This window comes from Rhagoletis zephyria, unplaced genomic scaffold, assembly GCF_001687245.7.
Source record: "Rhagoletis zephyria isolate East Lansing unplaced genomic scaffold, Rhagoletis_zephyria_1.1 Rzeph_scaffold_05208, whole genome shotgun sequence".
NCBI classification, from domain to species: Eukaryota; Metazoa; Arthropoda; class Insecta; order Diptera; family Tephritidae; genus Rhagoletis; species Rhagoletis zephyria.
This window is the reverse complement of record NW_016162291.1, coordinates 22800-36286: the sequence shown is the minus strand read 5'-3', so window position 1 is coordinate 36286 and position 13487 is coordinate 22800. Positions and strand designations below refer to the sequence as shown.

The following is a 13487-nucleotide window of genomic DNA, read 5'->3' as shown; positions in this document are numbered from 1 at the left end:
CTCACTGATTTAGAAGCAAGCTACTTCAAAATCAAAAATGAAATGAAAATAAACAACAAGTCATTATCGAATTAATTTCTTATTAAAAGGCAAACTTTACACGAGCATCTATTCGCATATTTTGCGGCCAGCTAATCATCAATTTGGATTGAACTGTATGGTGAATGCGGCGCATACGCGATTTTCGAATATTCAAGCAATTTTTAATAAAGGGATGTTCGAATGTGATAATAAGGTAATAATAATATTTTTCGCATTTTGATAAACCAACCTAACTCGAGTTAGGCCATTTTATATTTTAAGCAATATTTCACTGGCTTCTCACACAATATTTCATTGCCTTTTTGATCGACTTCAAAAAAGGAGAAGATTATCAATTTGTCGAAATATTTTTTTTTTTTTAATGTATGTTGCGGTCTAACTTTGCACCACGTCAATCGATTTGGTAACGTTAACCATTGGATCATGAAGAAATTTATGTTACTCATACATTTTTATATGAGAAGTGAAGTCGGTCGTGCTTTTTGCTTAAAAATTACTTTTTAATAAAAGCTTTATAAAACTAAAAAAAAATTTGAAGATAAACTTTTACTTTTTCTTTAAAAGTCAAACCTTTTAAAGCCGCTTAAGTTGTTTTACCAAAATTTAACAGATATGAAAATATTTTTTCAATGAAAAATTTCTTTCATTTTACCAAACATACCTCTTTCTATGGTTTAAGTGTTGCCCTTGCGTTGATGTAGAAATCTTCAGATTTTTCTTTCTTTTTTTATATTTATTATCATTTATAATATGTTCTGATAATTCTTCAGTACTTTGTTTATTTCATTTAATTTGGACTACACTTTAAATTATACATGCAAGATACTAGTACGCGAAAGTATAATTTTAACCGCCAATTTCAGGTTAGTAAGATTTTTTAAAATTTTTTGCTATATTTCTATGAAGTACGTAAAATTTAGTCTGCTCTATAATCTCTTTAATACAAAATTTAAAAATCAAATGCATTGTTGATAAATTGAAAACTTGAAATTTTTATATTTATCAATAGTTATTACCCGAAACGAGCACAAAGTCATTAACACAAATAATCAGACTCACGAGTATGTAAAATTGGCATTTAAATACCTATATACATATTTTGGTAAAATTTATTTCACTTCAAATCACAGCATTCTACTTTTATTTCTCTGAACGTGCGCTTGCTTGCATTGAGTAAAATCAAAGTTACGTATACGCTACGCCGTCTCATCCAACTCGACAAATTTTAAAGGTACGAGCGCAAGAATTCTGGCAAATGCAATTATAAGGAAATAACTGTCGATTAAATGCAATATTTTTCGCATCGAAACAATATGCCGAACTGCCTGTTGTTGCACTTTGTTGCCTTTATTTGCCACTGTTGCCTACTTTGCTGCAAGGAGGAAATAATTTACAAAAAAAAACAACTTAACGCTAGACTGCCGCACAATTCGTCTAGTAGGCGCCATTAAAAATTGATTTTTTGTACTTTTTTCTTGTTGTAATTTGCTTTAAGTGGCTCAGCAGGCAACCAACACTTTTGCATTAACTATGTTTTATAGTCTCATTCGAATTATAGGTCATTGTGTTATTGCTGCTGGCTGGCTTTGTTTGTACTTTGAACTCATCATTATTTTTATTTGGCAACCGACGCTGTTAACAGCTGAGATTCCACGCGTTGCAGACTGGTTTTTGTCAGCGAAATTTTTTTTCTGTCACCACCTTCTTTATTTATGTAGTTCCGTTCCACCATTGCCTTGTAGCTGATTGCCATCATTGGCCTTGGCCGTTGCTAAATTTATTGCATTGGACGAAAAATACCGAAAGTACTTTGAACTTTTAGGCTTTTAGTTTTTTACAGAAATAAAATTAAAGTGAATATTAATATTATTTTATTAATGTAAAGCTTTAACGTTAAACAATCAAATTATTAACAAAGAACGTATAAAATTTAAGATTTATCTAATAGCTGTTTTTGAAGATTCACATGAAAATATGTACATTTTGGCAATTAAGAATTTTTGACCAAATAATTTGAAAAAAAAAATAAAAATCAAATCAGCTACTACACCGCTAAGACAAGAGTGTTATTAGGGCGGCAAAGAAAGAATCCTGGCAAGAGTTANAAAAAAAAAAAATAAAAATCAAATCAGCTACTACACCGCTAAGACAAGAGTGTTATTAGGGCGGCAAAGAAAGAATCCTGGCAAGAGTTCTGCGGAACGCTGGAGACCACAAATGGGGCGCCGAGGCTCCTCAAAGTATTCACCAGGTCGGATGCGACTCTGGGAAGTATCTTGAGGCCATATGGCTTACATGACAAATCGGCCTCGTGTTTCTATAGGAGAGGTTTCAGATATAGTGAACAATGAGAAAGTAGCTTTGGCCATCAAATCTTTCGATCCGTTCAAAGCAGCGTGACCCCAGGCGGCATGATGCCCGCTAGGCTACAATATTCATGTGAGAGGTTGGTGCCGCAATTGACAAGTATTTTCGCAAGATACTTAGAATGCGAATATGTACCGAAAGCTTGGAGGGAGGTGATGATTATATTCATACCGAAACAGGAAAGATAAACCACTCACGGCCAAAGGATTTCAGACCGATAAGTCTTTCATCGTTCATACTAAAACCACCGGAGAGAAGAATCGATCTGCATATTAGGTAAAGTATTAGTATACACACAATGGACACAGCCCCACAGGCATACCGCAAAGGTAGATCTGTTGAAAGCGCGCTCCACGAAGTGGTAGACACTATTGAAACTTCGCTGCAACTTAAGGAATACATCCTTGCCGTTTTGCTGGCTATTGAATGGGCCTTTAATAATGTCCGAACGGAGGCGATAAGCAAGGAACTCTCTGAGCAAGGCATTCAGAGTCCTATGGTGGCATGAATTGACTCCATGCACAAGAGCAGAATAATCAACGCCAACGTAGGCACAGGATCTGTAAGAAGAAAAACCATAAGGGGCACGCCTCAAGGGGGTGATAGTACTCTCCCTCCTCTGGCTCCTGGTGGTGTTGCCTACGCCGACGATTTAGTGATACTCATCACTGGCAAATGCCTTTCAACGATAAGTGAACTAATGAGATATCTCTAAGTGGGCCCACCAGAATGGGTTAGGGGTAAAACCCACCAAGAACAGACTGGTATTTTTTACGAGGAAAACTAAAGTACCCACTTTTTTCTGCCGAAATTAGGGGAATCTACTTTGAAACATTTCGCCTATTTGGGACTTCAATACGAAGATACCCATTAGGTTCCCGACCAAAGAAGAATGGTATGCAGGACTGCCAGTAGCAGAGGGGGCTATATCCATCTACAATGACGGTTCAAAGATGGAACAAGGAACCAGAGCCGATGTCCACTCGAAGAACCTGCAGTTCAACTGGTCATTCCGTCTACTGAACGACTGCAGTGTATTCCAAGAGGAGATCTACGCTATAGAGAGGGCGGCTGGTTTTTTTCTTAGTACAGAAGACAAGTCGACAGTCAGGCAGCACTGAAGGCAATAGGATCTAAAATAGTGAAATTGGGAATTGTGAGGAAATGTTGCACCACGCTGCAGCGTCTCTGAGCCGTATCAACGTCACTTTATGCTGGGTTAAGTGACATAGTAATATTGAAGGGAACGAGCCGGCTGATGAGATGGCCAGATGCGGTTCAGAGATACCAATAGAAGAAGCGGATAGCTCCGTACTACCACCGTTTAGTGATCACGTTAGGAAAATTAATGAGTACACTGTGGCCACGACGAATGACTTGTGGAGAAAACGGGATGACTTTGAAACCAGAGGCTTGGTAGGAAAAAAGGGGGATATACCGAAACTCAATAGATCTGCAATAAGAATATTTACCGGCGTCATCGCAGGACACTGTGCTATAGTAGCAAAGCTTCAACGGTGGCGAATACCAACAAGTACTCTCCGCAGAGGCTGCCATGATGAAGATGAGGAAGAGTCAATTGACCACTATCGATGTCCAGGTCTACAGACGAAACTACTTTAGCGCTTGGGTTCACGCTTCTTCAAAAGTCTGGGCGAGGTAGCAGAGGTGGAACTTTTGGATCTCCTCGGTTTCATGAAGGATAGTAATTTTTTCAGTAGAGTAATGACTTCAAGCTACTATTTCGATTATAGATACGTGTTTCCTAAGACCTACTTTTTGAAATAACTAGCCTTACGAAAAATTTGTGTCATAATTTTGTACCTAAGCAACTAAGGTTGACACCATAGAGTTAGAGTCAGTTAAATGAAGTTTCTCTTGGACTGATGGAAATCTATTCCAAAATGCACCACTTACTTCTTCTTTCTGTTTGAAAAAGGAGATATAAATAAATTGTGTGCAGTGTAAATATAGAAAATATTTTTTTTTGTGATAGTGTTTTTATCAAAATGCTTTCATCAGAATAGCAAATAGGAAATTTTATGTATAGATACTTTCTTCCAAATCAACAGCTGATAAACTTGAAGCCATGCCAACACCAAATTTCGTATTCTAAAAGCTAACTGATACCAGAAGCATTAACCGGAAAAAAACCTTGCAGCTTAAGGACATGTGCAAATTTCACTCAACCGAAAAAAACAAAAACAAAAATTGATAGAGTGTAAAATGCAATGAAATTTCTTTGCTGAAGTGCAATGGCACTTCCTTTGCCTGACAGCTGTTGTGAAATTCTTGCAGCTGACGGAACTTAAGTCTAGTGGTTTTTGGTAGCATTGGAAACTAAAGTGGATGTAGCGTTTATAGGGAGCGCACTTTGGTTGCAACTAGACATTTTGCACTCCAATCAAATATATATGCAGTGCATACATATATCCTGTATAATACAAAAGCATTAAGTTGCTTCCTTAGATTTTATATTTCAGCTTCCTTTTAATATTTTGCTTACTTTATACATAGGTATGTATGTATATGCAATAGCACATTCGCCTGCACTCACTTGGAAAAGTATTACATTTCTCCATTGAAGCGAATTGTCAGTGCAGTTGAATGGATATTTGGACATTCTTATGTCGCACTTGACTTGCACTTATTACAAAAATATGGGTACATTTATTGGAAATTTTTTTTTTGTAAATTTTTTGTGTAAATACACTTTGGTGAGAAGCAATTCTTTTGCGATAGGTAAACGCAAAGCTTCTTTTTTTTGAAAAGGAAAATAACGTTTTGCTGGCATTGAAAAACTGCAAATATGATTGCGTTGGAGATACATTTGTAAGAGCTAGGGCAGATTTTGATACGCAAAACATTTTAGCGATTTCCAGAACTGATTGTAGGAAGGGTAAATCATTGCTTGATTTAAAGGGCGCCAAAGCTTTTTGCGCGAAAATAAAATAAATACTCTATAAATCTTAAAACAGTGTGTAGTAGATAGCTGCCACTGCTAGAAAGGGACACACTTAGACCACAAGCTGAAGACCCGTTATAATGCCACGACTTAGGCTCAAAACATAGTGGAGCGACGAGCAAACGTGTAAGTACGCTTTGTTCTTTACTATGCGCTCTCCCATTGAAGCATCCGCTTTTAAAATCGACGCTTTACCCGATGCTCTTTCCTCGCTGCTCCACTATACGCTTAGCCTTAGATCTCAGACTACAAGAAGCCCTTACAGTAGTCCAGTAGAATTAAAGTTTCAACACAGCGATCTGTGCAACCCGGAATAAAGCTTAATTTTTTTCCAGAATATAGCAGTGACCATGCAATTCCGATTCGCATTGCTGTGTCTCTATTTAACGAAGTGCAGCAAGAGATGCCATCTGCTGACCCACTTCACCTAGTGGCACAAGAACGACATTTAAAGCATTATTTGGCGTTGTCCGGATTTTCTCCGCTAATACTGATCATACTAATCCTCTGTACTTTGCGGAGTAGATTAAGATCAGAAGCCTTAACCAAAGCAGTACATCGTACTATAACTCCATAAAGTAGAAACGGTCTTCATTTCCACGAATATAGGCCACAGGCGCCTTCTCATATCGCTGGACTATGGTCTACTTCCAGTGCAGTTATCTATCGAGAATGACGCCTTAGAATTTCGCTTTCCCCTTTTCCCAAATCGGGAATCAATCAATGAAATACAGGCCAATACGAGACTATGTATGTGTATGGCGAGTCTTCTCTTAAAAAGATGTACAAAGCATATACGGAAAACAACAAATCAAATTGCGGCTAAAGTCGCTGGGGAGCCATCAGTCGTCGAGGGAGTTGGGAAGCCCAAAGCCCATCTAGAAATAGGCCACTCAATCTGGTCTAAGTGGATAAGTATACCACTTGTGGTGAGCAACATCAAGGTAGGAGCTTTAGGTAAGCTAACCGAATGGGTTAACTGAACCCATTGGATAGAGTAAATCCAGAAAAAAAAAAGAACTCGGTCTAACTTTGAATTACTAAAGCCGAGCGAATTATCTGGGATTCCTTAGCTGCCTACAGAGGAGAGATTAAAGAAAACTATTGTTATATATTTCAATAGTGGCTAGGAACAGAAGCCTTCAACCTAAATAATTGGGCTAATTTTTCCGATATCCCCTTCTAGTTTAGTCGAAGCTGCGGATAATCAAAGCAACGCGTTTAGAGTGCTGTGAGTGAAAGCAGGCTTGTTAAACCTTAATTCGTAGGAGGACTCTCTGCTGTCTATTTCACCTCAGCTCAACGGTATACATACAGTTAATTGTAGAAGTGTATCACCAAAAGTCATTCAGAAGTGTAATATAAAAGTTTCGAAATTAATGCAGAAAATTTTACTCCCCCAGTGTGGTCCAGGGGCACCCTGTCCTCTATTTTTAGGAAATTGTAGTGATAGCGATTCCGCTCTGTTCTAGCTAAGAGGGATACATATCTCTTAGGCTGGCCTTCGTCTATATGCCAGACGATGTGGCAGATGCTATTCTTCATGGCTCAGTACGTAACGTGGCGACAATCTACAGAAACGGCTTTGTATTGCATTGTGTATTATCAGAAGACTATTTTTATGTTTAGATTTGATCTACCAGATTGGGTAGACGAAGAAATATAAGCAACAATTTCTCATAAGTGATTCCACATAAACTTTTTTGTAGGCTTAAGCAGGCTATTAGACAAATAATAGCACAAACAATTCACACATTTCAAACAGGAAAGCCTTACTAGATGGTTGTACGAAAGGCATCGACGCGAAAGCGTAACGTATATTTGTTTATCCATAAACCATCTTTATTGTTTGTGACTTTTAATGTGAAAATAAACTTTCCAAGTATAAGAAAACTTTTGCCAATAAAAGTATTTATGTATATAAAAACGTTGCATAGCTAGCATTGCTATTTAATACATAAAGTTTGCCTATTTGCTGTGAGAAATTAATTTAGGTAAATAGGTGGTGAGATTTTTGATATTGATATGATGATAAGCCTTCAAATCGAAATCAGTTCGATAGCAATAAAGTCGAAAGTAATAAAAGTGGAATAGAGTAAAAGAAGTAAATAAATGTCAAACAGCTATTAAGAAAACCAGATGGGGAAATTAAGTTACAAAACGCTATGGTAGTTAAGGCGCTTCCTTGTGTGGCTTTTATTTTTCGTGACCAAGTGATAATTTAATTCACGCACTTGCCAGTCACAGCTAAGCTGTAATGCACGTTCTAACTGGCATGACATGCGTACTTAATTATTGTACCCAGTACATACATACATAGAAAACTTGCTTCCTTCTTATTCTGCTTATAATTCTTAACAAGGCGCGGCCTATGAATTTGAAGGGCGGTTTATATGGCTTAATTTGAAACCAACCAATAATCCATTCTGCACGCTAGGAATTTGTACTAAAGACTAGTATAGCTGTATTCTATCCCATTTGCAATGCAACGCCAAACCAAATAGAGTTATAAATGTTAGATTTGCACATTAGAGCATACCAGAAAAAGAAGTTTGATGTTCATCACTGAGTGTAAAAAAAAATTTAAACAAGACAAGTTTGAAATTAAAAGTTTTTTCCGAGCATAGGAGTTGCCTTTTGCATTTTTCTTATATCTTTGGCATTTACAGCCAGATATTAAAGTAAAGTTCTTGTTTTGTGGAAAATAATTTTTTGTTTTAAAGTACATTGATTTTAAGTACCCACCAGTAATGTCATTTAATTAAAGCTGTCCAGTCATTAACATTTTTCTAAGGAAGTAGTATTGTTATTGATTATTAAAAAGGCGACCCCTAGGTTAGGTAAGGTTAGAGGGCCACCGCCGTGGGTGGAGGCACGCGTAAACATGAATTTGTTTTATCCATTGTGGTTCCCTTAAGAGGGGAACAAAAAATACGCGGGGAGGCGTAGAAAGCGAGGGTGGGAAGGAACAGATTACTTACATCTAAGGATTCTTATAAGAAGAACGACCTGTACTCACCACGAAGCTCCTCAAGAGACTGATATCCATTTCCGAAAGGTAATCGGGAGTTTCCGGCGATTAATTTATGACTCGGTACCCTTATGAGCTCATAAGCGTAGTAATCCGATGTCGCCGATAAGGAGAAAGCTGCTTGAAAGATATTGACCTTCTCTAAAGATGTTACACAAGAGCGCAACCAGACCGAAAAGCCTCCTGCATTGCGGCTACCTCGGCTTGGAAAACGCTACAGTGATCCGATAGCCTAAATTACAGCTTCTGTTCGTCCTAAAATAAGTTTATGAGACCTAGATTCCAGCTCTCTCAGCCCTCACTCGCTGGAGTATGGCTGGTGAAAGATCCGGTGCATCGGTCTGTTTGAGTCGGTAGACACTCAAAGCTTAAAGACCACTCCATTCAGACTTACTGCGGCGAGANTTCCAGCTCTCTCAGCCCTCACTCGCTGGAGTATGGCTGGTGAAAGATCCTGTGCATCGGTCTGTTTGAGTCGGTAGACACTCAAAGCTTAAAGACCACTCCATTCAGACTTACTGCGGCGAGCGAAACCGCAGCTTACCTGAAATATCTAGGAGCACAACGTTTAAAATAGCGTTAAGGACCAGAAAGGGGGTGGTTCAAAGTGCTCCATGACGCTGAAGTCATTGTATAGTACCTTCCCATATACATACAAAAAATTGGCTTTAACGTAAATAGTTTCAAAAACCCAATATACTGCCTGCGGCGAGAGACCAAGCACTTCACCCTGTAAAAAAACGTTAGCGGAAGATCGCCCATTAAGAGAAGACGGCAATTCCGTAACTTAAAAAGAATAGGGCGCCCAAGGTTCGGCAAAAGAAATCGAAATTTTCTTGCAAAAGTGTACAGCGAACTTTTTTGGTTTGCTTGCAAGGTGGTACGGTCTAATGTACATATGTATGTATATGTAGTACAATTTTAATTACTGCCTTGTTAGATAAACATATGCATATAGTATGTACATATACATGCAGACATACATATGTATATTGAAAACTCAAGAGACTTGAAATCACTCCGTTCTCTGTATAGACAGTTTTATTGAATTTTGCTTTACTAATTAAATGAATTATTCTTGTCACCATTTTGGTGTCGCCAAGAGGTCTGTTTGAGTTTACCATTTTTTTGGCAATACTGCGATAATAAATGCGAAAGAATTATTCCGATCATACTGATGTTCTTACTTATAGGGCCAGTCTCTATATATATATTTTTTTTTTATTAGAAATGTATGCATGTATGGTACATAATTAATATAAAAGCAATATTTTTGCTTAAGAAGAGTTAAAAACCCAAGGGGTGGATAACTGTTTTTAAAAATACCCTGGTTAACTATATTAAGCTTGACTTTTAAAACAACTAGCAACAATTCAACTAACTAATATATGAAAAATTGTTTCAATTAACTCATTATAAATTTTTTTTTAACAGGTGGTAACCCTCTTGATGAGGAATTAAGAAATAAAGATGATTTTAACTTCTCTCGCTTTATACCCAGATAAAAATATTCCATTTAACACATTAATTAAATTGATTTTGAGTTTATAAAGAGGTGGCAACCCTCTTCCAAATATTTTCGAAAAAAAGGTCTACTAAAATCTCTCGAGTTTGACATCAAAATTAAATTATTTCTTTAAATTTTTATAAATATTTATAAATGGTTTATGAATTTCTAAACCGGTAGAAATCCTCTTGCACACTAATTTCCAAAAAAAGTTTTTGTTAACCTCTCTCGTTTGATGCCGATATTAATATATATGACTGAACTTGCATACGAGTATTATATAAATTTTTAACTTTCTTAACGGGTGGCAACCCTTTTCAAAAATATCTTCGGAACAAATCGTTTTTGAATTTAAATACCGCTTTTAAAGCAATAAGTTGTTTGCGGAAGTTATTAAAATTCAATAAAATTTCTAAGAAATAAAAATTTGAAATACTCGTGAATAAATATGTACCATTCCTGGAAAACGTTCAAATATTCTAACCTAACAACTTGTTATTCAGTAACAAGCGAACGTAATGTAACAACACAAATTTAAAATTTTGTGAGTTTATAATTTAAAATCTTGTGTTTAATAAAAAAAAAACGATTTGATAAGCTAAACATCGAGTTCATTTTATTCATTTATTTATTACAAACTACACTTAACGTGGACACATTATTGCTCTTCCTCCGTCGACAGGCAAATTTGAGCCCGTTATGAAGCTGGCGGTATCATTAGCTAAGAAAATAATAGCATCAGCCACTTCTTGAGTGGTACCCACGCGGCCCAAAGCGTGCGTCGTTTTATTGTGCTCCAAAAATTTGGCATAATCTTCCTTCGACATTCCCATACGTAAGACAAATTCAGTAACTATCACCGCAGGGTTGACTGCATTTACGCGCACATTATGTGGCGCCAAGTCGAGGGCAATGCATCTGGTAAACTGATCCAGCGCCGCCTTTGCAGTGCAATATACAGAGAAACCCGCGCCTGCACGCAGACCGGCGACACTTGAGACATTCACAATGTTACCTTGCGTTTTGATCAGATGTGGTGCGGCGAATTTGGTCAAAAGGAAAACCGAACGCAAATTGGTATTGAAAATCGTATCGAATTGATCGACGTCAATGTCTAAAATATGGCCACCTGCACCTATGCCAGCATTATTCACCAGCACATCCAATTTACCGAATTTCGCAACTGTTTCTTTTATAATACGCTCCGCATCGACCGTCACGTCGGCAGTGATAAGCAATAATTCCACTTTGTTGTTGATTGCTTTGCAGGCCTTTTCGGTAGCTTTCAAGTTAGCTTCATTTCGGCCGACGAGCACTACCCTAGAGCCATGCTTAGCGAAGGCTTCTGCTGTGGTGGCGCCAATCCCAGAGCTAGCTCCAGTCACAATTACAACTTTCCCGGCTAGAGACATTTGATGAACTATTCTACTTGACTGCGAAAAATGAAATGAAATAATTTTAACGAATGAACGCTACTATTTATACATACGTACATATGTATGTATGTGTGTTTAGTAATTGAACTAATCAATATGCACACATACCTCTGTACATACATATGTATGAATATGTGCTACTTGGTTCCCGGTAGGGAAACGCAGTAGTACCGAGCTGGTTCTGTTCTAGAAAATTTATAACCATGACTAGTTCGAATTAATTCTCTTTTGAACGCTCGCAACTAGCGAAGTTAACACTGCTAAGTTGCCTCCACGAAACAACAAAATCGATTTATCTGTCATACTTTGAGATCCGACTGTAAATGCCGAAGATATGAGGAAAAATGTCAAGAGATACGTAACCCTACACTCGGCAAGACTAAATTTTTTTTTCGAAAGTGCCTTGCAAAAACACTTTAGACTCAGGAGTGTACGGTAATCTTTATATTTTCGGCACGGTCTAATATACAGTCGTATATAGTGAAAAGTAAAATAAAGACGTTCATGTCCGGACCACTTTTTATTGGTTCCCAAAACACTTTTTTCGGAGCAATTGCAGCTAATAATTCTATTTTTAGAATATTTAACTTTTAGGTGTGCTCGTCCTTAAGTTATTTGTTTTCGTTATTTTTTGGCCTCTATAACAATTATATTCAACAATTTATATTGAGTTAGTTGGTTCGAATCCTACTGAATGAAGTCTGATGAGGAAATGTGGTGATTTCCGAAATAGCTATCACTTCTACCATTTTGTCAAATTATTGTTGCTTTTCCACAATAAAATTTTCATTTAAAACGGCCTCGAGCTCAATATAAATTGTTGAATATATTTAAAGAATTATACATTTTTTACAACAACATGTCGAAATTTTTTCTTGCCAAAAATAGGGACATTTTGCGTCCCGGCAAGTATTGTACCGGCACCGGGACATAACTCTTAAATCCGGGAGAGTCCTGCGGAAAGCGGGACGCTTGGCAAGCGTGCTGCATACGATGCTATGATTTTAAGAGGAAGAGAGTGTTCAGCACATTTTTGTTGCGTTCTCGTGTCCGGACGCGAGCAGGGAATTCGCTTAAAGTACCACACTTCGATGCTTTCGGACTGGTGAGGATCTAGTTACTGTCGGACTGGTCAGTTTTTGGCGATAAATAGCTGGGTTGCTTTTAATTCAATCGATTTTTGATATGTTGAGCACTGATAGCGACTGCGTGTAGATACATATCTAATTACACTAGATTATAACCGCGGGTTTCACCACGCGCTTTTATACAAATATGAAAAATAATTTAATGATGTTAGATTTTATTTCTGTGCCCATTTCGTTATAGCTCGTTATTTTTTAAGCGAGTTAAGGTATTTGGCCGTTTAAAACTATGAAATTATAAAATCTCGTCTGCGCGCTAGGCATACGAAAGATATCAATCCCTCTAAGTTTACCTTAAAATGGTTCCAGGTATACGGCGCGTGAACGTGTAACCTGCTTGGAGTTGCCACGGCGGGTTCTAATATTTCCAACTCAAATTTAGTAACCTGGCCTTGATAAAATACCACTTCTCATTACTGTAGCAAATGCCTCAAGAGAGCTTTAGATTACAAGACCGAACCCGGCTCTCCCTTTTCCATTTAATGAAATTTATTGTGTCAGTTCGGCACTTATAAAATAAATCTCCATAACAAATTTAAAATACTTCTAGGGATTTTCTATCCCTCCAGAGATATGTATTAAGAAGTTTTTAGTATGTATGGGTGGCGACATGCCTCCTCTTTTAATAACTCACATTTTTTCCATTAGCAATTGATACATTTTGTATACACAACTCCATACCAAGTTCCAGTATTCTTCCACAAACACTTGAGGGATATGTGGCAAGAAAAAGTAAATTTGTACTGGAAGTGCTACGCCCCTTTTTCTTATAACCCTAATCTTCTTCCATGAATTTAGAATTGATTTTACATACCCCAGTACCAAGTCCCAGTACTCTACCATGAACACCTCTAGAGATAAGCAGTATAAAACAGTAAATTTGTACGGCAGGAACCATGTCCCCTTTTCGAATAACGCAAATTCTTCTCCATGAGTATGGAATTAATTTTGTATACACATCCCGGTGCCAAGTTCCAGTCCACGGCAATAAACA

At 37.4% G+C, this 13487-nt stretch overlaps 2 protein-coding genes across 2 annotated transcripts in view; both read right to left on the bottom strand.

The window, feature by feature from the left end:
* LOC108371760 (uncharacterized) overlaps nt 1-13487 on the bottom strand; it is a 33235-nt gene that overhangs the window by 7092 nt on the left and 12656 nt on the right. The window lies entirely within an intron of this gene.
* On the bottom strand, nt 10503-11348 carry LOC108371762 (uncharacterized oxidoreductase TM_0325-like). Its single transcript, XM_017627370.1, has one exon. The coding sequence runs from the start codon at nt 11322-11324 to the stop codon at nt 10557-10559; it is 768 nt and encodes a 255-aa protein (XP_017482859.1). The 5' UTR covers nt 11325-11348; the 3' UTR covers nt 10503-10556.

Bases quoted from the DNA above. Each gene is read 5' to 3' on its own strand.
- LOC108371762 (XM_017627370.1), bottom strand. From the start codon at position 11,324: ATGTCTCTAGCCGGGAAAGTTGTAATTGTGACTGGAGCTAGCTCTGGG.